Source organism: Mustela erminea, chromosome 12 (assembly GCF_009829155.1).
Source record: "Mustela erminea isolate mMusErm1 chromosome 12, mMusErm1.Pri, whole genome shotgun sequence".
Taxonomy (NCBI): domain Eukaryota; kingdom Metazoa; phylum Chordata; class Mammalia; order Carnivora; family Mustelidae; genus Mustela; species Mustela erminea.
In genome coordinates this window covers 12,322,138-12,344,606 of record NC_045625.1, presented here as the reverse complement: position 1 = coordinate 12,344,606, position 22,469 = coordinate 12,322,138, and the positions used below count along the sequence as shown (strand labels likewise).

General features: G+C 41.2%; 1 protein-coding gene across 3 annotated transcripts in view; it reads left to right on the top strand.

Annotated features, from left to right (window-relative positions):
- The window catches only part of MRRF (mitochondrial ribosome recycling factor), a 54,854-nt gene that overhangs the window by 9,278 nt on the left and 23,107 nt on the right, over positions 1-22,469 (top strand). For all 3 annotated transcript variants that reach the window (XM_032306930.1, XM_032306929.1, XM_032306928.1), the window contains exons 3-5: positions 4,156-4,311; positions 7,588-7,706; positions 13,508-13,599. In XM_032306930.1, the coding sequence (XP_032162821.1) occupies positions 4,156-4,311; positions 7,588-7,706; positions 13,508-13,599 (367 nt within the window). The remainder of the gene's footprint in view (positions 1-4,155; positions 4,312-7,587; positions 7,707-13,507; positions 13,600-22,469) is intronic.

Here is a 22,469-nt window from a genome sequence, read left to right as displayed (position 1 = left end):
GTCTGCTTGCTTTTGATACATAATTTGTATGTACATTGCTTGATACATAATCTGTATGTACATTGTTGGATTTGGTTTGCTAATATTAATTTAGGGTTTTTGAGTCTATACTTTTAATTGAAATTAGCCTTAATGTAACTCTCTGATATTGATGAGCATAACTTTCTTGCATTATCCTTGTCCGGTTTTGGTATCAAGACTATATTAGTCTCATAATGTGAGTTGGGGAGTATGTCATCTCTGTCTCTGTGTCTCTGTGATCAGACATCTCAGTAGATGGTCTGATAAGGTTAGGATTAATTGGTTCTTTACATGATTGGTAGAATGTGCCTGTGAAATCATCTGGACCTGGTCTTACATGTAGATAGACTTTATTTTTATTTATTTATTTTTTTGTAGACAGACTTTAAATCAAAGATTCAGTTTCTTTAATGATTATGATGCTGCTTAGATTTTCTCTTTTTTTCTTGGGTTAGTTTTAGTAAATTCTATATTTTTAGGAAATTTTTCATTATTTTAAGTTTTCAGAGTTTTTGGCATAAAGTTGTCCATAATAGTTGCTTAAGATTTTTAAAATCTCTAATGTTTTGATAACTGTCTCCTCCTTTTCTTTCTTAATATTGACTTGTCTACTTTCCTTTTAAGTTTGTTTCATAAGTCTTATAAAGAAGAGCTTTTAATTTTGGTGATCTCTTTTTTCTTAGTATTATTGATTTCTGTCCTTTATTGTTTATTTTCTTCCATGTCCTTTTTTCTATCCTTTGAACTGGACAGTCCATTAATTTTCAACCTTTGTTCTTTTCTTATAAGAATCTACAGCTATAAACTTCTACCTAAATACAACTTAAGGTGCCTCCTAGGAGTTTTAGGTATATATGATTTTTATTGTCTTTTTCTAAATATTTTAAATTTTCATTAGGCATTTCTGTAGTCCATGAGTTATTTGGAAGTGTTTAAAAATTTTCAAATATATGCTTTTTGGAGATTTAGTTTAATCCCACTGTGATCAGAGAATGTGTCCTATATGATATAGATTCTTTGATTTTTATTGAGATTTGCTTTATGGTCTAGAACATGGTCTTTTTGTATAAAGTTCATGTGTGCTTAAGAAGAATGTGTATTCTAGGGGCGCCTGGGTGGCTCAGTGGGTTAGGCTTCTGCCTTTGGCTCGGGGCGTGACCTCAGGGTCCTGGGATCGAGCCCCGCATCGGGCTCTCTGCTCAGTGGTGAGCCTGCTTCCCCCTCTCTCTGCCTGCCTCTCTGCCTACTTGTGATCTCTCTCTCTCTCTCTCTGTCAAATAAATAAATAAAATCTTAAAAAAAAAAAAGAAGAATGTGTATTCTTTTATTGCTGGGTACAGGATTGTATATATAACAATTAGATTGAGTTGGCTATTTTCCATTTACTTTTTTCTATTTGCTCAATTTATCAGTTACGAAGAAAGGTATTTTGGATGTCCTTGTATGATTGTAGATTGATCAGTTTCTCCTTTTCATTCCATTAATTTTGAGGCTATGTTATGGGGGTATATTTAAGCTCAGAATTGTAATATCTTTCTGGTGAATTGTTTTTACTGTCATTATGAGATGGTCTTCATTTTTCTAATAATGCATTTTGTCTTAAAGTCTATTTTTAGGTGTTAATATCATTGCACCAGCCTTCTTTTGTTTAATATTATACAGAGTTATCATTTTTCCATTCCCATATATTAAACTTTCTATAATCTCATGTTTTTGTAAAACCGCTTACTGAGAATCTCTAACTTTTAAGTGATATTCTTGGTCTGTTTATATTTATTGTGATTACTGAATATTTGTGTATCTATCATTTTATTTTGTACTTTATCATAGTTTTCATTTCTTTTTTCCCCTGTTTTCTATCAAATTAATCAAATTTCTTTATTTCTCTTTTTTCATTTCTGCTGAGTTAGAAGTTGTGCATCTTATTTCTTATTGTTTTAATAGTTACCCTTAATTTCTGTTTTTAAGTTTTTATAGAAATTAAAAAGCGCCCATAGAAAAGTATAGCTGTCATAGGTAACAGCTTGATAATTTTCACAAACTGAAAACACCTGTGTAATCAGCACCCAGATCAAGAGCTAGAACATTTCTAGCATGTCAAAAGTCCCCTTTATGCTCCCTTTAGTAAATTCCTGCCTTCTACTTCTGGCGGGTAACTATCATTCTGACTTCTAATGGTACAGATTAGTTTTGTCTCTTGTACTGTATATTCTTGTATCTGGCTTTTATACTGCACACTCTGTATTCTGGCATCTTTGCTCAACATTATGTTTGTGAGAATCATTTTCTTCTGTGTAGTTGTAGATCTTTCTCATGGCTGTATACTGTTTCACTCATATTATCCATTCCTAATATTGATAGGCATAACTTAAAATTTTTAACTTAAAAAAATTTTTTTTAAAGATTTTATTTATTTATTTATTTGTCAGAGAGAGAGAGAGAAAGAGAGCACGTGCACAAGCAGGCAGAGTGGCAAGGAGAGGCAGAGAGAGAAGCAGGCTCCCCGCTGAGCAAGGAGCCCGATGTGGGACTCGATCCCAGAACCCTGGGATCATGACCTGACCTGAAGGCAGCGGCTTAACCTGCTGAGCCACCCAGGCACCCCTTAACTTAAAATTTTTAATGTGCATTCTTAGTTTTAAAAATATCTGAAGTTGCAGATACCGTTTCCATTGTTTCTAGCTGTTATTCTGAATTTTGATCCTTTATGGATCACTTGTCTTTTATCTTGGCTGTTTTCAGGATCTCTTTGTCCTTGGTTTTCTGCACTCACAGAAATGTCTAGGTATGAATTTTATTATCCTCTTTGGAACCTGTATTTCTGAAACTGAAGATTCTCATCTTTCATCAGTTCTGAAAATTCTAAGCCATTATTCTGTTAACTTAAGAGCAATAAGGTTTCAAGCATGGTAACACAAGCAAGTAACATGTCTTTAAAAAATCACTCTGCTGCTGTTTGCTGGTTGGTACTTGGGGGAAGTATTTAAATGATTTGTGTTGTAGATTTCTCATCTCATCTCCCTGTACAAGGGGGACAGTAATAATCTCTGTTCTTCCTAACTCTGGGAGCTGCTCTTACTCTTTAATAGAAGAATGTACTTTAAATCGCATTGCAGATTATAATGTGCTGTACAAATATCACAGGATTTAGCCCACTGTAGATGTTCAATAAAATTTGTTATGAATGAATCTCAATAAATGTTTGTTGAGTAGTTAACAAGTATAGGCTAGTATTACTTAATATTTTTATTCTTTTTTCCCTTTACTCACCTTCCCTGAAGAAAGGCAGGAATATTTGTTCTACTTATGGAAGTGATCTATATATATAGAACATATATGAAAAATCACCGTGGTGGCTTAGGCATAAAATTGAATTTTATTCAGCCGCCACTGCTGTTGATTTTCTGAACTCTAAGCCATTATTATTACCACTGGTGGTGGTAATAATACAACTACTGTTGTTCGTTTTGTCTGTCCTAGCTGTCAGATACTTTGCATATTCTGTCTTAGTATTAATTTTAAAATGAATTAATGTATTTTCTGTGTCTCCAATTAGATTTTTCAGAGACAATCTAACGGGAAGTTCATGGGTTTAAAATAGGCAGATCCGGGACCAAATCTTGGCTTTACTATTTCATGACTTTTTGGAATTAGGCAAGTCACTTTACCTTCCTCATCTTCTGTTTATTTTTCTGAAAAATAAGGAATTCGTTTATGGAGTGCCTTCTATATGGATAGTGCTCTTTTAGGTACTTGAATTACTGAATTTGTATCATAGCAACCTAGCAATATAGGTATTATTCCTGTTTTACAGGCAAGGAACCTGATACTCAGGAAAGTAGAGTAACTTGCCCAAAGTCATAAAACTGGTATGCATCACAGCCAGGATTTTCACCTGAGGTGTTTCATTTAAAGCTTGTACCTTCACCATTATCTTAGAAAGTGATTAGCACAGTGCTGGGTACGTAGTGGGCAATCAGTGTAGGCTCTTTTTTTTTTTTTTTAGGGCATTGATAATGTACAATTTTTTAACACTTGGCATTTTCCTCTGCACTTAGTGACACTTCTTCACTAATTGTTTATTGTCTCTGTTTATGCTGCTGTTCTTTTATTCACTAATTGTTGACTTCCTAGCCAAAGGGAAAGGACAGTTCCAAACCAGAGTGAATCTTAATGCTGCCTTGGTTGAGGATATAATCAACTTGGAAGAGGTGGATGAAGAAATGAAGTCCGTGATGGAAGCACTGAAAGACAATTTCAATAAGACTGTCAATATAAGGACCTCACCAGGTTAGTGGCTGAACCAGTGTTTTGCAGAGGGACATAGTATAAAGATCATGGCTTTGGCAGAGCTGGGTTTCAGTTCTAGTCTTGTTTCTTACTGGTCACCATGGGCAGTTACTTTACTTTTCTGGTCCTGAGTTTCCTCATCTAATTCCCACTTTATAGCTTTGGGGTGGGTATTAAAATAAATGAGGTAACATACGGAATGGTTGGAACACAGTGCCTGGCTCATAGTTAACACTACTTTATTCATCCATTCAGCAAATATTTGTCTGCTGTGAACTAAGTATTGTGCTGGTACACAGTGGTGAACAAAAAATAGGCATTGTCTTTGCTGTCATGGAATTGCACTCTCAAAAAATGAGGGTTTTATTAGGATTATACTATCTAAGCACTTCTAGGTATGTAATCTCAAAGTAGCTGACATCGATGGTCGATTTTTGTAATGTGTCCTATTTGGCCCTTCTTATCCCTTACTGGGAACCAAGTGGCTGCAAACCTATCCATCTGAGGCATTTCTGTACCCCTGAGCTTGACCAGGAAGATTCCGTTCGGGTTAATAACTTCCTGAAAGTGGCTTTTCTAAGTGGGAAATGTCAGAACTGTCTAGGAGAACTGTTTGCAGATGTGATGGAAGAAGTGAGTTGTCAGCTAATGGTGCAGGCAGGCAGGAAAAATCCAATTGCTGTTAAATTGGCCTTTTGGAAATTGTCATCATCCTAGAGTCAAGCCTGAGACCCCCTCTGAGGGTGTCTCTGGGAGCTTGGGCTGCTGCTACTCACACCTTGCTTGGGATTGTTCTTAAGGAAACTAGAAAATATTTCATGAACTCGTTCTTAATAAAATCAAGTGAATAATATACAGCTCCATTTGTAAACACTAGCAGAAACACACGGAGTTCAGGGAGACGAGATCCTATGTGAAATCAGAAGACCATTCCGTCATTTGTCAACCTTTGGACTGGGGCATTTCTGCCTTTGCTGACAGTAGAGCGTGCCATTCAATCTCTCCCAACTGTTTATTTTAAACTTGCTTATTATTTTAGGTATGAAACTGATAAAGTGCTTTGTCTCCCCTGTGCTTTCTGGCCTGTTAACATTCTGCAGCCGAAACCAGAGAGCAGTTTGAGAGGAGCTCAGGGAGAAATGTGATACTTAAAATTAGCCAGCAAGCTCCACTCTTGTTGAACTTAAAAAGATGATGGGCCTGGAAAGAGGTTGGGAGTGTAATTTGTTAAATGTTAACCTCTGAGAAAATGAGTGGCAGGAATGAGGCTGAGGGAGATTCTCGCTGGGGACAGATTGAGGGAAAAGGATTTGATGCATTATGTCGATATGGATTTAGGGAACGGGAACCACCGCAATTGCATACTGAAAAGCCCATGTTGCAAGTTCTGTGGCAAAGGATCTTATGGCAAATCAGGAAGGCTGAGTTAAGATCCGTTTTCAAAAGGCCTCCCGTTGGTATTTCCTCTTTGCCTCCTTCTCTTCAGGGTTATGTTTGTGTAACGTTCTCTGTAGAACTTGGGGCTGTGAAGAGACTGGGTGAAACTGAACTTAGCCAGTCTTTTCCGTGCCAGATTCGTCCATATCCTCTTTCATTACTATCTGAGCCAGCAGGCACTTTTCCTTTCACACCTCCATCCGTCTACCAGCGATTTCTATCTCCAAGGTAGTTGATTGCTTTTAATAGTTGTCTAGATACAGATTTATCTACGTGTTTGTTCTCGCACTTTTCCATTCATTTGTCCATTTACACACTCATGTACTCACGAGAACATTATTGAGCACTTACGCCGTGCTGATTCATCGGTGCTGTAGACAGAGAAAGAAAAGATATTGTTCCCACTTTCCAAGAGCCTAGAGCCTAGTGTGAAGGGAGAGACAAGTAAACCAACATGGACAAAACCATATAGCAAAGTAGAATGGTGAAGACCATGTAGAGTTAGCTAGATGAGGCCCCGTTATTAAGAGCTGTTGTGATCTTGAGCAAGATACTGTTTGGTCCTCAGTTTTCTCATCCAAAAAATAGTGGTATGATTCATAGTGTTACTGTGATAACCAAAGCAAAGAAATTATGGAAAGCATTCAGCACAATGTCTTGCTTATAGGAAGTGTTCAGCAAATACTGATTATTGTAGAAGAGTGCATACGGTCCTTGGGAGCTCATAAGTTCCCGATTTGTAATTGGTCAGTTAAGATTTCTGAGATTGGATGCTGTTACAGCTGCGTGTTAAAGAAGGAGCCCGAGTTATCTGAATAGAGAAGGACATTCTCAATAGAAAGAAAAATGTATTCTCAGAGTCCTGAGGCAAGAAAGAGCAGACTGTATTAAAGAAATTGAAAGTAGGTTGGTTTGGTTAATACGAGAAAGTCAAGAAATAATTTAACAGGGGCGCCTGGGTGGCTCAGTGGGTTAAGCCACTGCCTTCGGCTCGGGTCATGATCTCAGGGTCCTGGGATCGAGTCCCACATCGGGCTCTCTGCTCGGCGGGGGGCCTGCTTCCCTCTCTCTCTCTCTGTGATCTCTTCCCTTCCTCTCTCCTACTGTGATCTCTCTCTGTCAAATAAATAAATAAAATCTTTAAAAAAAAAAAAAAGGAAATAATTTAACATTTATTGGGTGTTTGTAAATGCCAGGACACAGTTACAAGTGCTTCTCAGAAACTCTTCACTGAATCCTCATTAAAAACACTATGAGAGAAGTACAATTTTTATGCCCCATTTAGAGTTCAGGAAACCGGTGCCAAAAGGTTGAGGGATCTGCCCAGTGTCAGATAATCAGGAGATGGCAGAGTTGGTATTTGAACCCTGATCACTGGTCTTCAGAATCATGGAGACTTTTACCATTATACATAGTGGACTCTTCCAGATTGAGGTCAGTGGTATCAACAACCTCCTATCTTGCAATGACATTGAATCTGGTTGAATATTTCAAATCGGATCTTTGGGCCATAGTAAACTAGTGCATTATTGTAGCAACAGCTTGCTGGGACAACCCAGTTTGTCAAAAAGGACCTCTCCCCACCTTTGTCTTTGTGTCTTGGAATGAACCGTTCATGGTTGGCTACCCTGGTGGTTGGCAAGGAAGTCCTCATTCTGTCAACATTTCCGAGCTCTTTCCATCATGTGACACCGCTGCTCCTACAAAAGCCCCTTGAATGGTATTGCCACTTTGATAAGGGACCCCAGAATATTTGTTGAATTTAAATTAGGTGGGGACTTAGATATGGGGCTTTTAATTGAAGTCCTGAATTCTAAAACCCTGTGACTTTTCTTCTAGGATCCCTTGATCATATCACTGTGGTAACTGCTGATGGGAAGCTTGCTTTAAACCAGATTGGCCAGATCTCCATGAAGTCTCCACAACTGATTTTGGTGAATATGGCCAGCTTCCCAGAGGTGAGGTGGTTTTGCCAAAAAGCGTTCTTCTTCATGGTCTCTTTTGGAGTAGAGGAGAGTGGGTCAAGTTAGGAGGAAGTATTCCCTCCAGCTTGGGATGAAACAAGAGAGAAAGCATAAAAAAGGGAATTTATGGATTTAAGGAAAAGCTCTCTTCCTGTTTCTAAATTCCTTTTCTGTTCAATTCAAACACTAAAAGGCGAGGCAAGTAATCTGAATACTGAAACAGGCAAAGAAAGACAGTAGTGGCGATACAGTGATTGGCACTTAGCCAAATGGAAGGGGCTGGGGTAAATGAGAATGCCTGTGCCCTGTCTGAAGGAAGCAGCCTCTGCCTGGCTCATGCTGATGGTGACCAGGCAGAAATGTAGACCAAGTGTTACCAGATATTAAGGTTTTTATTTCTAGAAGAAGTCAGTAACTCAAATTTAAATGAGATCTTTGTTAAATATTGATATAACTGATTCACTTTTTTTTTTTTTTTAAAGACTATGAGACAGAACATATTCATGGGCCAGATTTGGCTTATGGGCCCCCAGTTTGTGACCTTCACATTACCATTTGGAGCAGACCTTCTGGAATTCATATTCCTTTCAAACTGGACTGGTCATTGTAGAATTGCAGAGCTTCCAAGGTTGAGGATGGGTTGCAGTAGATCATTGCAACCTCGAGGCTATGATTTGAAGTTTAGTTGAGGAAGATAAATGGGCTTGTCCTTGTTCGTCCAGTAGGAATTGACCTGGACTGGGAGTTCTGGAGAACCTGGAGCCCAATCCCACCTCTCCCTCCAACTGACCTCCATTTTCTAATCTGTTAATAAGAGGTAAAGGAATCTGAGGTCCCCTCCTCTTCCCATGGTCTCTTTAGTAGTTCTGTTCCAGAGACCAAAGTGGAAGCTGTTGGATTTGACAAACTGGGTTAAAGGTATGAGTAAGGGAAAGCCCTTGCTATGAACAGACTGTTTCAAATCAGAAGGCTACTGTAGCTTATGTTCCAGGCACACTTGGGTGGGGGCTGTTATCATTCCCCCATTCCGTTTTCCATACTGCAACCAGAGTGAACTTTCAAAAGTATATATTAGATTATGTCATTCCTGTGCTTTAAATTTATCAGGGGCTTCATGTAATTTTTAAGAAAAAAATTATTGTGCCCTAGAAGGCTTTGCATTATGATGGGGACCCTGCCTGTCTCTAACCTCTGTAGTCTCATGCCACGGTCATCCCTGTACACTGCTTTAGACACGTTGGCCTTTCAGTTCCTCAAACACACCACACCCTTTGCATGCTCAGGGCCTTTGCATATGCTATTCCCTTTGCTTGGAACACTCTTGTGTGGCTAATTGCTATTCATTGTGGATCACACCTTAAATGGTACTTTCTCAGGTAAACCTTCCCTAATGTGCTCAATCTAACCTGTTTGTCCACGCTGACCTCTCTTACATGGCCGAGTTCTTTTTCTTCATTGCACTCATCATTAACAGTTGGGCATTTATTTACCTCTTCATTTTCCATCTCACTTCCACTAGATTGTAAGCTTGGGATGCAGGAATCCTATCTAACTTGTTTGTTGTGTCCGGCACCTATCACAGTGCCTGGCACATGGAAGCACTCAGTCACTTCTCCTCAAGTGCATGAATACTTGTCATTAGATTGATGGAAGGAGGCCACTCTTTCTTAGTGTTACAGAGAAGCAGAGAAATGGACGAAAAGAGAATTGTCAACTCTTTCCCTTTCTGGCTCCCTCTGAATGGCTGAGGCCTTCTGCCTTGTTCATCTGATCCCATAGGCACTGCGGGCCAATTTAGGGAATAGCCTCCTAATTACACAGCTTGAAGACCTCATCATGCAGATTGCTTTTCAGAGCCAGCCACTTCTGTTATTAAATAGCAAATGGCATTCACAGAAGAAGCACCTGATTGGCCACCAGAGCATCTTATGAGGCAGGAGGAGGTATTAACGACTTAATTTTTTCTTAGGAAGTTGTAGTATATCTTCCTTTTTCAACCAAAGCATCTTTGCTATTTCTCTAAGTTGAAATTCTATGAGTTTTGAAAAAAAAATAAAAACCTTCATAATCTCAGTAGAGAGGTTCTTTACAAGGACAGAGTGAGGAAGTGTGAGTTACATTGTCTTTTGAATTCCTTTATCTCATCTGGTGTATATATTAAACAAATAGCTCTAACTAAACATTTCCTTCCTCCAGTTTAGAAACTGTCCATAGAGTACCCAGGTTCATAGCTTCAAAATGCTGAGCTAATCCCCTTTGTGTTTATGTAATTCCTCTCTGTTTCACATGCGGTTGGCTTTCTTTCCAGACCTTAGCATTTCTGTGTCCTGCCGTAGTGACAGGGTGCAGATTTACATGCATAATCTTTTCAGATGCATTGAGGACAGAAAACTGTGTTGCATTTGTTTAACATGTGTCCTGCTTGATAAATGATACACACAGTTGCTGCCTTCCATAAACTTGCCTGCAGCTAGAGTTAATGATGGGAAAGGAAAGAAGGGAGTCAAAACCGCAGCTTGATTTGAACAAGGCAAATGAAAAAAAAGAAAAAATTCCACAGGCTCCACTCTTGTGCTTGTGAAAGGAAGAAGGCTAATGTGTATTGAGTGTCTACTATGTTGCCAGGCATTACTTTCTCGTGTTTTGTTCAGTGATCAACATAGGTCCTTGCTAAGATGAGGTGTTATTTATTCCATCTTATAGATGAGGCCCAGAGAAGTTAAATATCTTCCCCAGGTTCATACTGTTAGGATGGAGCCAGGATTTAGAAACCGGTCTGTTTGACACTAAAGCCTGTGTTCCTTTCACCATTCCTACAGTCATTCAGCAAATATTTATTGAGTTTCTCTGAGTTCCTAGGTTCTGTTTGAAGTGTTGGGAATTCAGTGATTAAGATAGCCAGGGTCCCTGCCTTCATAGACCTTATGTGGGAGGGACTCAGTGGGATACAAAGAGAATGGAAGGCTGGTAATGAAAATGGCCCTAGCAAAGTTGACTTGAACCCACATTGCCGAAGTTCTTGTTCACCTGTCTAGGAAAGTTTTATCATCTTTCATCCTTTAACCTAGATTAACTTCAGAATAGCAATAGCAGACATTGCTAATTGATCACGGTACTCTTTCTTGACTGACCCTAGATGGGACCGATGAGCTTTCCCCACACTGTACTCTAAGCAGCTACAAATAGTTGGTTAGTGTTGTTGTTTGAGAAAAGCCCATTTCCCTGGGGTATGGTCAGCATCCCTTTGGCACAGGCTGAGATGGAAGTGCAGTAGAAATATGTGCCTTTTTGTCTAAATTGTGAGTAGTTAAGAAGTCATGTTGGAAAAATAACTGTGATTCCCCGAGTTTCTGTATCTTACCATGTCAAATGAAAGTTTACATACTTAGAATATTTTAGAAGAACTATCTCTTTTAATAGATTTTTTTTTTTTTTTTTTTTTTTTTCAAATGAAACCTCTTGATTCACAATTTTTCTATATATGAAAGGACAGAACAAGTAAAGTATAATATAAAGTTTTGGAAGGGATTATATACATGAAGTAAAAGTAAGGAGCTGGTTTTTCTAACAGATCTAAGCCAGTTCATTAATCTCCTTATTCAGCATGATTTTACTGAGGGCTTACCACGTATCTGGCTCTATAAAGATACTGGGAAGGTGTACATAATTGAGGCATAGCTCCTGCCCAGCTTGGAAGCAGCAGTGGGTGTTCCTAAACCTGTGGGGGAAGTTTGTATGGGATGATTGGGGACCAGATTGCCAAAGGCAGTTGGTGGCAGTGGGATGTGACAGCTGAGTTCTTGGTCATTGAACGAGAAGCTTCAAAAGAGGGGGATTTGGAGACTTGAGACCAGGACACTTCAAAGTAGAGATTCTCCCTTTATTGCTAACTTTAGAAATGGAGGAAAATTTCATTTCTTTCTCCAGCTCTTTTATTTACCTTGACCATTCTCTTTATACACCAGACCAATTCCAAATTATTTTTGGCTACTTACTTACTTAATTAGATTTTATTTTCACGTAATCTCTGTACCTAGTGTGGGGCTCGAATTTATAACACTGAGATGAGAGTCACATGCTGCACTGACTGAACCAGCCAGGCACCCCTATTTTTGGCTATTTTTAAAAAAATCCAGTTCTCTGTGCCTCAATTATTGAATACAATGTGCTGATAGATCTGAAAGAAAATTCAAAGTTATGTCATTGGATGGAGAGTTGAGGTGCCCAGATCTCCTCCTAACCTCTGCCAGTAAGGGAATTATGGGGGCAAAGTCCTCACGCCCTTGCTCTTGGCTCTCAGGGAAGATGGCATATGTGTGAAGGGTCCCTGTGTACATACAGAAGGGACTGTACTTGATTATGTCAGAGATCCCTTCAAGCTCCAGTAGTCTGTAGTTAGAGGTACCATTTTAAGAATTTACTATTTTAAGCAGTAGTCACACTGTCACATTCTGTCTACAGCCTCCCTGAGGGATGATTCATCTACATGTGGACATCCAGTGTATCTTTTTGATCTTTGGGTAGCATCTTTATGTCCCTGTAGAATTGAGGTCATGTTAAGATGAAGGGGATAAGCTTTATAGGCACTCGATCAAAAATCAAAACAAAACCTAGAAAAATAGAATAGGTGTACAGTAAATCCCATTCATTAGACCACAAAGTCTAGGGAAGAACTCAAGGCCAAGAATTGGCCCAGTGAATCCAAGTGAAGTAGATTGGCTTTGTCAAACCTGAAATTCTTTGAAAATGTCAGAGGCCCTTTTTTCATGAATTCCACGTTGTCATGCCAATGAAAGTAACTTTCTTCCACACTTTTTTTTATCCTTTAGGATTTCATAGCAGGTGTGGTTATATTGTTGCCTGAGGTGAAGTGACCCACACTTTGGAAAATCAATGTACCTTTGTGCCACCTAGCCCAGTAGAGAGCAAGACTGTGTCAGAGAAGACCCTGAAGGATGTCAGGCGGGACAACAGTGCATCAGCTGAGTGATAACAACAACTCAGCCTTGTTTGAGGATTTGTGCATTCTTACTTTTATGTAATAAATTTATATGATAAGTCTCCTTGCCTGTGTCACTGTGTGCTAGGCACAGAGCAGGTTGCATTGTTCATGTTATCTCATTTAATGCTCTGGGAGATCTAGGTACCTTGTGGTCTCAGATTACAACATGGAGGCTCAGAGAGGTCAGGATTGTTGGGCCAGGTCACATGGTTACCGGAGCTAGGATCTGAACTGGGATCTTTCTGACTCCGAACCCCGTACTGCCTTCCCGAGAGCACATCCCAGCAGAGACCCATTGCTCATTCCAAGACGCGAGTGGGATTGGTGTGAGTGTAGATGCGAATGAGTTAAATTTATTTACTCATTCCAAATCGGCACTGGTATATTTTGAGTGTAAAATGTCAACTGGAATTTTTAATGTATAAAATCTTTCATCTGTCTTTACACCAATCTTTGCACAGACCAGCCCCCCTCCCTTGAGGATTTATTGTGGTTTTGATCTGTGTTGCCTCAAACCATTGAAATCTTTTCAAAGAAGCAGAGCTGTTTTCTTTTTATTTTTTCCTTCTCTTTGCTTTTCTTCCCTCCCGCAGTACACTGGTACCAGGAGTGGACATAGTTTGCTATTCAGCTTGATCAAAGCACTCTACACCAATGTAACTTCCTGATCTTACTGGTAACAGAACTAAATGTTTCCATGTTCTGCCAAGATGGGTTGCCAGTTATCGACAGAGGGCTTGCATCTGGTAATAATTATTTACTAATTCTGTTTACCTTTTGATCTGGTTTTCAGTGTACAGCTGCAGCTATCAAGGCTATAAGAGAAAGTGGAATGAATCTGAACCCAGAAGTGGAAGGGACGCTAATTCGGGTACCCATTCCCAAGTAAGTTTGGTTAAAATTCACTTATTTTGATGGAATGGGGCAGTTGTTCTTGGAAGGAAACCAACATGTCAAGACACTGGTAGGCCAGTAGTGTGCCTTACCTGTACTTTCATTCTGGCGAACTCTGATGTCTTTTGAGATCCAGTGTACAGATTGAGGAAATACGGATTGAGTGCCTGCTATGTACTAGGGGCTGGAAATGCAGCAGTAAACCTGCAAACTCCTTGTTTGTACAGGAAGTGCGTTCTGGTAGAAGGTAGAACACATAAATAGCCGAGTCATCCCAGGTAATAAAATGCTGTGAGGAAAGAAAAGGCACTGGGACCCAGTAGAGCAGCTTGATGAGGGTGACGGTGGAGGGACAACTTTGGCCTGGGAAGACTCTCCTCAGAGGTAAGATTTTTGCTGAACGGAATGGTGAGCAAGAGCCAGCCTTAGGGGAAGAGCTTTTCAGGCAGAGTGAACAGCCAGCACAAAGGCCCCAAATCAGAATAGACCTCAACACTTATGATCTCCAACTCACACTCCTTGCAGTGTTATTTTTTACATTAGTCCTTGCTTGCTGAAAAATATAAGCATTAGAACAGAATATTGTTAATTATATAAATAGAACTTAGAGTTTTAAGTGAATAAAAATGTATGTTTATTTTTAAATTAAAAAAGAAAAGAAGTAACAAGACCGTGGCATGTTTGAGAATGAGAAAGCCAGTGTGTCTGAAACTCAGGGAGGGCAGGAGAGAGAGTGGTAGGAAAGGCTTTTCATGCTGTGGTAAGGAGTGTGGGCTTTACTCTAATTGAAATAGGAAGCCACTGGAGGAGTTTAAGCAGAGCGATCTGATCTGATCTGATCCAATGTTGACTTTTTGTGGGGGGTCAGAGTAGACACAAGAACAGTCAGGAGTTCAACAGGGATGGCCCAGGTGAGGTAGGGATCTCCACAGATTCCAAACCTGGGAAGATTCCACAACCAACCAAAGTAGTTTCTCCTCCTGTTGTCGCCAATTATCTTTAAGTCCCTCTTCCTGCACAGTGCCTCCCAGACAGCAGATCCCAAATCAGCGTTGAATTAATTCATTTAGTCATTCAGCGCATATTTATTAAGCACTATCTAAATGCCAGCACTTCCCTGGTGGCTGAGGTATAGCAGTAAACAAAATAAACAAAAAGCTGCTGTCCTCCTGGCTTACCTTCTGGTTGAATAGGCACAGTAAACAGAAAGATAAATAAATACATGATGTAATGTCCTGTGATGATAAGGACTATGAAAAAGAATAAGAGATGTAAGGGGATAGGGAATGGGGGGGTTATTGTAGATAGGAAAGTTCAGAAAGGAAGTGACTTTTTTTTTTTTAAAGACTTATTTATTTTAGGGAGTGAGAGAGAGAGAGCTTCCATGAGTGGAGGAGAGGGGGCGTGGGGGAAAGGGAGAAGGAGACAGACAGAATCTCAGGCAGGCTCCATGCTGAGTGTGGAGCCCGAAGCCTGAAATGGGGCTTGATCTCTTGACCTGAGCTGAGATCAAGAGTCGGACGCTTAGCTGACTGAGCCACCCAGGTGCCCTGAAAGGAAGTGATACTTGAGCTGAGACCTAAGTGAAATGAATGAATGAAGCCTCTAACTAACTAGAAGGGAAATAGAGTAAGAGTTTTTAATGCTGCACATCATTCTGTGTTTCTTTACATGTGTTACCTTACTTCTCACACAATCCCCATTTATTGCAGGTATGGAAATTTAGCCTCAGAGAGGTAAAGTAGCATCCTCTGAAGTCACTCAGCTTACACTAAAGCTGAGACCTCAGCCCAGGTCTGGTTGATTCTAAAGCCTCATGATTGCAACAATAATCAGTCCCAACACTGAAAATCCACTGAGCTTTTCCTGCTATATGGCCAGAAAATGGCTCTTATTCCATTGTGTTTTGAGTATTCTGTAAGTCAGATTTAACACTCTGCTTTGAAATCAGTCAACGGAACCTAGTGTTCAAGAGCCAAGTAGACCCTGGGTTCAAGTCCAGTACCTGTTGGCTTGATTAGTTCATTAATTTGCTCAGTAAAGTTTTACAGATGCATCATGTGTCAGGCTCTGTGCCAAGGGCTGGGGATGTATGAACCTGATGTTTGTCTTCACGGAGCTCACAGGCTATGGCCTTCTTTATGCCGCCTGCAGCTTGTCTGTGGCATTAACTATTACCCACTGTTTACAGGTGAAAACACTGACATTCAAAGAAATTCAGGGACCTGCCCGAGATCATGTGGCCTCTAAGTGGCAGTCACGATTTGAATCCTTAGTCTTTCTGTTGCTCGAGTACATGCTCTTGATCTTGCAGTGTCTTTCTAGATGGGTAATTCTGGAAAGCGCTAAGTGTGTTCGTGGACATCAGATGTAAGACTTGCAAGTGGAATGAGCAGATTTGTTTTTTTTTTTTTTTAGTTCTTGTTCTTTTGTCTGTGAAATTGCAGGAAAACCACTTAACCTCCTTGAGCCTCAGTTTCCTTATATATAAGGATGAAGAGACTGCTCTCAGGGGCCTGCCACGTCCCTCTGGAACATTAAAATTCTGTGGATGCATATATGAATTTATGCTGCTAAATGCTCATTGCTGACTTGGATTCTTCTGAGAGTGGCCCAGTTGTGTATCGTATTCTCCCTTCGGGGATCCAGTGGACATAAAGTGCCCCTCTGCAGCGTGCAGGACCTGACGATTGCCTTTGTGCATTGTATGCAAGTTTGAAAGATCAGTGAGTTTTACTTAAATTTCCAAAGACTTGGGGATCCGTTACATTGTATTTTACATTATTTTATGTTGGTTAACGGGAGTAATCTAAGAGAAAGTTGATGGACTGAAACCGTCTGCTCTCGCAAACCTCATTTTTTATATACTTACTTCCCTTTGACAAGGTGGTAAGGTCATGAGGCCCCTTACTGAATTATACGTTTGGTCGTTTTCCAGATAAAAAATGAATGATCTGTTCTTCATTACGGAGGCTGTGTCATATGAGAGGATAAAGGTTGATTTAGACATAAAGAGGACCAAGGTTTTTATTTGGTTTTGGCAGTGACTTCCACATGACCGTGGGCACGTCACCCTAGCAGCCCGTTGCCTTCTAGTTCCTTACTTGCAAAATAAGTGAAATAATGCATAATGATAGGTAGAGATTTGGTGGGATTAGTAGAGAAAATAGGCTAAGTCGTATAATCTCTTTAGAGGAAAGAAACTATGTAAATATAAGATACTGATATCATTTAGTAAACTTAATTTTCTAGATATATGTCATGGTAGTTTAGGACAAAGGAGGATGGGGATGTGAGGAAGGGAACTAATATGCTGAGTACCGACTACATCCCAGGACCTGGTGGGTGTTTGACATAGACGGGGAAAGTGGGAAAGTATCGTGGCTAAATTTCTACCTTGGTACCGCAGAAGCCTGCAGTTGGGTTCATCCTGTCGTACTTTTTAGTTGCATGCCAATGGCAGATGTCCCCACCTCTCTGAGTCTCAGGGAGGTCATCGGTAGAATATTCACAGGACTTGCCTTCTGTGGTTATTGGGAGATTTCACTGAGAGTGTACACAAAGATTTTGATGCTTAGCCGGCACCCAGTGAATGCTAGCAAAGGTTCCTCCATTCCCTTTCATAAACAGGGAAGAGCACTGTTCATTTTAAGGATGAGGAAGCTGAGATCCAGAGAAATGGGGCGTTGGTTTCGGGTCAGAGAGCTGGTAATTGACAAAGCTGTGAGGAGGAAAATAATATGCTGAAGCTTCTGTTAGGAGGTTGGGAGGTGTGAGGGAACCAGAAGCATGTGTTCTTAGGATTGGATTCTGATTATAAAATTTCAAGTTTTGTTCTAGGAGAATTTGCCTTTCCTGATTGATCTTGATTCTTCCTTTGCCTAATGATCAGTCTGCAAGTTTTCTGGCTTCACTCTGGCTGCCCAGAGCTAAGTTTTATTTGCAGTTGCAGCAGATGATGGCTAGGACCTCGTCCTCATTATAGTCCTCTGATTCTTACATTCTTATTTAAATGAATCTGCTGAGAATGTGATTTTTACTAGAATCTGCCTCTGATCCTTTTGGGAAATAGGGGGAAGACAAATCCTAAATCGACAACAGGTCAGACTTGGAGGCCTCCTTCACAGCCTCTGGGAATCCAGCCCCATTGGCTGTGCATAGGTTCTCCTCCCAGCTGTCCTTGGTACAGTACAACTGAGCCAAGGCTTCTGTCTGTATCCACGGGCAGTGTGTACAGATTTGTTTTCTCCTCTGGCCCGTGTTCTTTCATTTAGAGAAGTCAGCCTACTGGATGGACTCTCTGATCATTCCTGTTAATGTTTCAGAGTCAGTGAAATCGTTCCTTCTACTTTTTCTTTCCTATTTATGTAACCACATTTGGGGTACTGTTTATTGACCACCTGCTGTGAAGGGGTAGTGCATGAGGGTGCTGTGCTGAATACCTTATAGTTCCTCCCTGAATTCTCCCAACACTCCCATGAGGTCAGGAGACTGTTCTTATGCTTGTTTGACTTGTGCCCATTCACAGAAGTGAAATACCTGTTCTCATAAAGCTGCTAAGTTGCAGAAGTAGGTTTAGAACTCAGGTCTTTTTTTACTGCCTTTTCCCCCATTCTGGTCTCCTGATGGCAGGTCTCTCTGGAATATTACTCTTTGCCTTCACTGAGTGAAGTGAGTGGGCACCCTGAAAAATTTTGAGCAGGAGATCCTTTCCATCAGGCCATATTTCCTCCCCAGCCTCATTCACATCTTTATTATGCCCCCAAACAAGTGTGCACACTCACACATACACACACACACACACTCCATGGCTCATCATTTTACCAACTTTCAGTGAGAAAACCACACAGAGTAGAATGAGGCTGCTTGTTGGAGAGCGCTGACCTCATGTCTGCCTTTCAAGAAACCTGTAAGGAATCATGAATTCACTGAAGAAATAAAAGTACGTGTGATTGACTCATTCCCTGCTGCGGTTGCATTCCTCCTTGATTGTCCCCCTCTGTCGTTATTTTTCATCAATGTCCGCACTGATTTTATTTTAAGTAGAATTAAAGAAAAAATTAAAATACCTCCATCCTGCTCTCCATGGGGAACCACTCTCAGCACCTTGATTTTCTAGATTTTTTTCTATGCAGATTCAAACACGTGTCTCTGTCTCCTCCATTTTTCTTGTAATGATAAGGGATTAAATTACATATACTGTTCTGCATTTGTTTTTTAACTTAACAATGTGTCATTACTCTCTGATGAGAATTCCTCCACACTCTTTTTAAAGGATGCATAGCGGTTGCATTTTACACACAGCATTAACTAGTTCACAGTTGAATGTGTTGGTTGTTGACAGTTTTTCTCTTTTACTAACAGTGTTGTAAGGCTCTTCAAGGTTTGCTTCTGGTTCTGCTGGGAGTAGAAAGTGGTAGGCCTAGGGGGACTGTAATTGGGAAACAAGGGAACAGGGGAGCCTTAGCGTTTCTTAGCGAAGTGGACATTTCAGGGTCAGACAGCCATCGGCAATGCACCCAAGTGACCCCTCCGGGCTGCTCAGATCCCAACTGCTCTACTCAGTTTATTGATTTAAATGTTAAATTCATCCCAAAACACCCTTATAGAAACTTCTAGAATAATGTTTGACCAAATATCTGGGCACCCTGTGGCCTAATTAAATTGACACATAAAATCCACCACCATAGTTTTATAGACCCTTATAAGGATTTTAGTTTTTGCTTGGAATGAAATGGGAAGTTACTGGAGGGTTTTGAGCTAGGGAGTGACGTGATGTGAGTTAGGTTTTGAAAGGCTCATACTGGTTGCTATTTTGAGAATTCTCCTGTAGGACGGAAAGGGTGAACAGGGTCCAGTGAGGAGCTTCACCCAGGCATGATGATGGTCTGGATAGCTTAGTCATGGTGGAACTCGTTGGTCTCCTGATGAGACCATGGTGAGAACTTGTTGAATTCCAGATGCGTTTTACAGAAAAAGCTGCCAGGGTTTGCTGGCAGGTTGGTTGTGAATTTAGAAAGGACTCAAAGATGCCGCCAAGGTTTTTGGTCTGAGCACCTGGAAGGATGGAAGTGCTCCTCACTGACAGGGCGGACTGTGGAGGGCAAGTTGGATGTAAGCGAAGAACAGGTTTGGTACATGTTTATTTTGAGATACTGTAAGATACCTAAGTGGAAAGGTCAAGTGGGCTGTTTGATCTATGAGTTTAGAGTTCAGAGGACAGGCATGGGCCAGAGAAATCTGGGAGAGGTGAACCTATAGGAGAGGCTGTGAAATTAGGTGAGATTATTTTATAGGGTAATGTAGATCGCGAAGAGAGGGGGTTTGGTGGCTGTGGCCCTGATGCTCCACTTCAAGGTTTTTGGGTCAGGTAAGTGAGGAGGAGCCAGCAAAGGAGACTGAGACTAAGTGGCCAGAGAACTAGGAGGGCATGGGTCTGGGAAACCCAGCAAAGCATTTTAAAGTGGAGAAAATCATTGGCTATGCTCAACATGCTCGTGAGTCCAGGGAGAGAAGGTCTGAGAATGATCACTGGTTTTAGTGACCGGATTTATCCACCACTTAATCTCTAGGTATAAAGGAAAGCACAGGGGCTTTGGGGTTCAAATCCCTGTTCTGTCACTCTGGGTATGTCAGCTTGGGTTCTATGAGAATCAGATGCCGGGACAGAATCCGATGTGTAAGAGGTTTATGGGAGGAAATGCCCATGAAAGGGACAGAGTGCAGGTCTGCCACCAGTGAAGAAAGGAAGAGGGGGATTGGGTGGGAGGAGACCCCCTGCAGTGCACCCCTGGGAAGGTCATCCTGGCTGAAGGGGCGCTCCTGAGCAGAGTGTCCATTAAAGGAGCCCCTCTGTCATGTACGGCCAGTGCCTCGCAGTCTGGGGAATGTGCCCACGGCTTAATTATTAGAAGCCTCAGCTTCCTTATCTATAAAATGTGAATCATTTCTGTGATTGTGAGGAGAATGGGATATCATAACATGGTGCTCTTAGTGTGGGGCTTGGCATGTCATAGGTACCTAATCGATTTTAATTCCTTTATCTGATACTATTTGACATTATCCAATTCTCCTGCTAAAAGAGTTCTTGGAAACATTCTTTTTCTGATTATTTGGAGGTAAAACCAATGATATGTTAACTTCTGTTTCGTGATTGCTCTTTTAGTCCTTAACTCTCTCTCTCTTCCTAACTCCCTCCCCAACCTCATGTTCATGTTTTGTCTATCTTCTCCCCCATTTTTAGGGGTGGGAGGAGTTGAGTCATGATGTTGTAATTATCTTGGAATTTCAGTTGCTCAGGAGTGCTATAGTTTGATTGTTAATGAGGATTCAGTAGTTTCTTTGAATGAATTATGGCGAATAAGACCTCCTAAAAGGTATATCCCAAATAAGAAAATCTGAGGACCACCCCTGGCTGTGGTGTGAGATTTGCTTTGTGTTTCTGGTGAGCAGAGGGACCTCGGCTCTTAACACCCTCAGCCCACTGAGCTGCTTGGCAAAGCCTCCCAGTAGTCAGATAGTTGCCCAGCTCCCACTTTTCCTCCGGGGGTCGTCCAGGATGATAGACCTTGTGCCCCAGGCAAGGCTCCTTCCCCCAGACTTTGTTCTAAGGTGACAGCGTGGGGGAGAATTCTACTTGGGCTCAGAACCGGGTGTTTCACCAGATTTCAGTAAGAAGCCTGTGTTATAGTTCACCTAGCCCGAATTCCCTTTCCCAAGTGCTTTTGCCCTACCATATCCTGACAAATGGCTTCTCATGAATAATGACCAGGTTTTTCCAGGGGAGAGCAAGCTGGGTAAGGCGAGAAGGATGGTCCCCAGGTTGAGTTAACCAGGGGCAGGAAGCCACAGTGCAGCTAGGGAGAAGCAGCATGGAAAGTGGGGGGGCGCCAAGGTTACCATCAGAAAAACCGGGACGGGGAAACCAATAAAGAGAGTTATGTGACCTTACACTAGTTATTTCAGTTCTTCGTGTCTCATTGTCCTCATCTGTAGAATGGGATAATAACCACATTTACTTTGGGGCAGATTAATTGGGAGAAACTCCTGAGATGGATAAAGGGGAGGCGGAGCAGGAGTGGAGGGAGAGCCTTTGGACCGTGGCACAGGCCTGACACCCGTGAGGAGAGGCAAGAAAGTCAGTCAAGGAGAGTGAATGGTAGGTTTTAAGTGGTCGCTGTCAAAGTAGCTGTTGTCGCAGAGCATTCCTGTGACCTTCCCTGCGTGGGGATGGTGAACTGTTGCAGGGAGCAGTGTCAGCACTGTGGGTCCCCGGTGTGGAACCAGGGCTGCCTCCTGTCCTTAACGCTCTCTGTCCGGGAGATGAGCACCGTTAAATAACAAGAACCAGAGAGGCATAGGACCTTCTTAAACAGCTTTATTGAGATATAATTCACCCACTTCAACTGTCCAATTCAGTGGTTTTTGGTAAATTCAGAGTTGTGCCACCATCACCACAATCAATTTTAGGACATTTTTCATCACCCCAAAAAGAAACTCTGCACCCGCCAGCAGTCGCTCACAGCTTTATCCTCTAAACACCGCGCCCCACTAGGGATTGCGGCAGGCAACCACTAATCTGCTTTCTGTCTCTGTGGGTTTCCCTGATCAGAGCATTTCATAGAGATGGAATCACACGTTACTCGGTCTTTGGTGATTGGCTTTTTTCCGTTAGCATAATGCTTTCACGTTCATCCGTGTTCTAGCATCTGTAAGCGCTTTGTTCTTTTTATTGCCAACTAATATTCCATTCTAGGGGCATAGACCACATTTTATTTATTCATTCGTAAGTTGATGAACATTTGAGTTGTTTCTGCTTTTTGGCTGTTAGGAATCATGCTGCCATGTGAAGGTCATTGCCC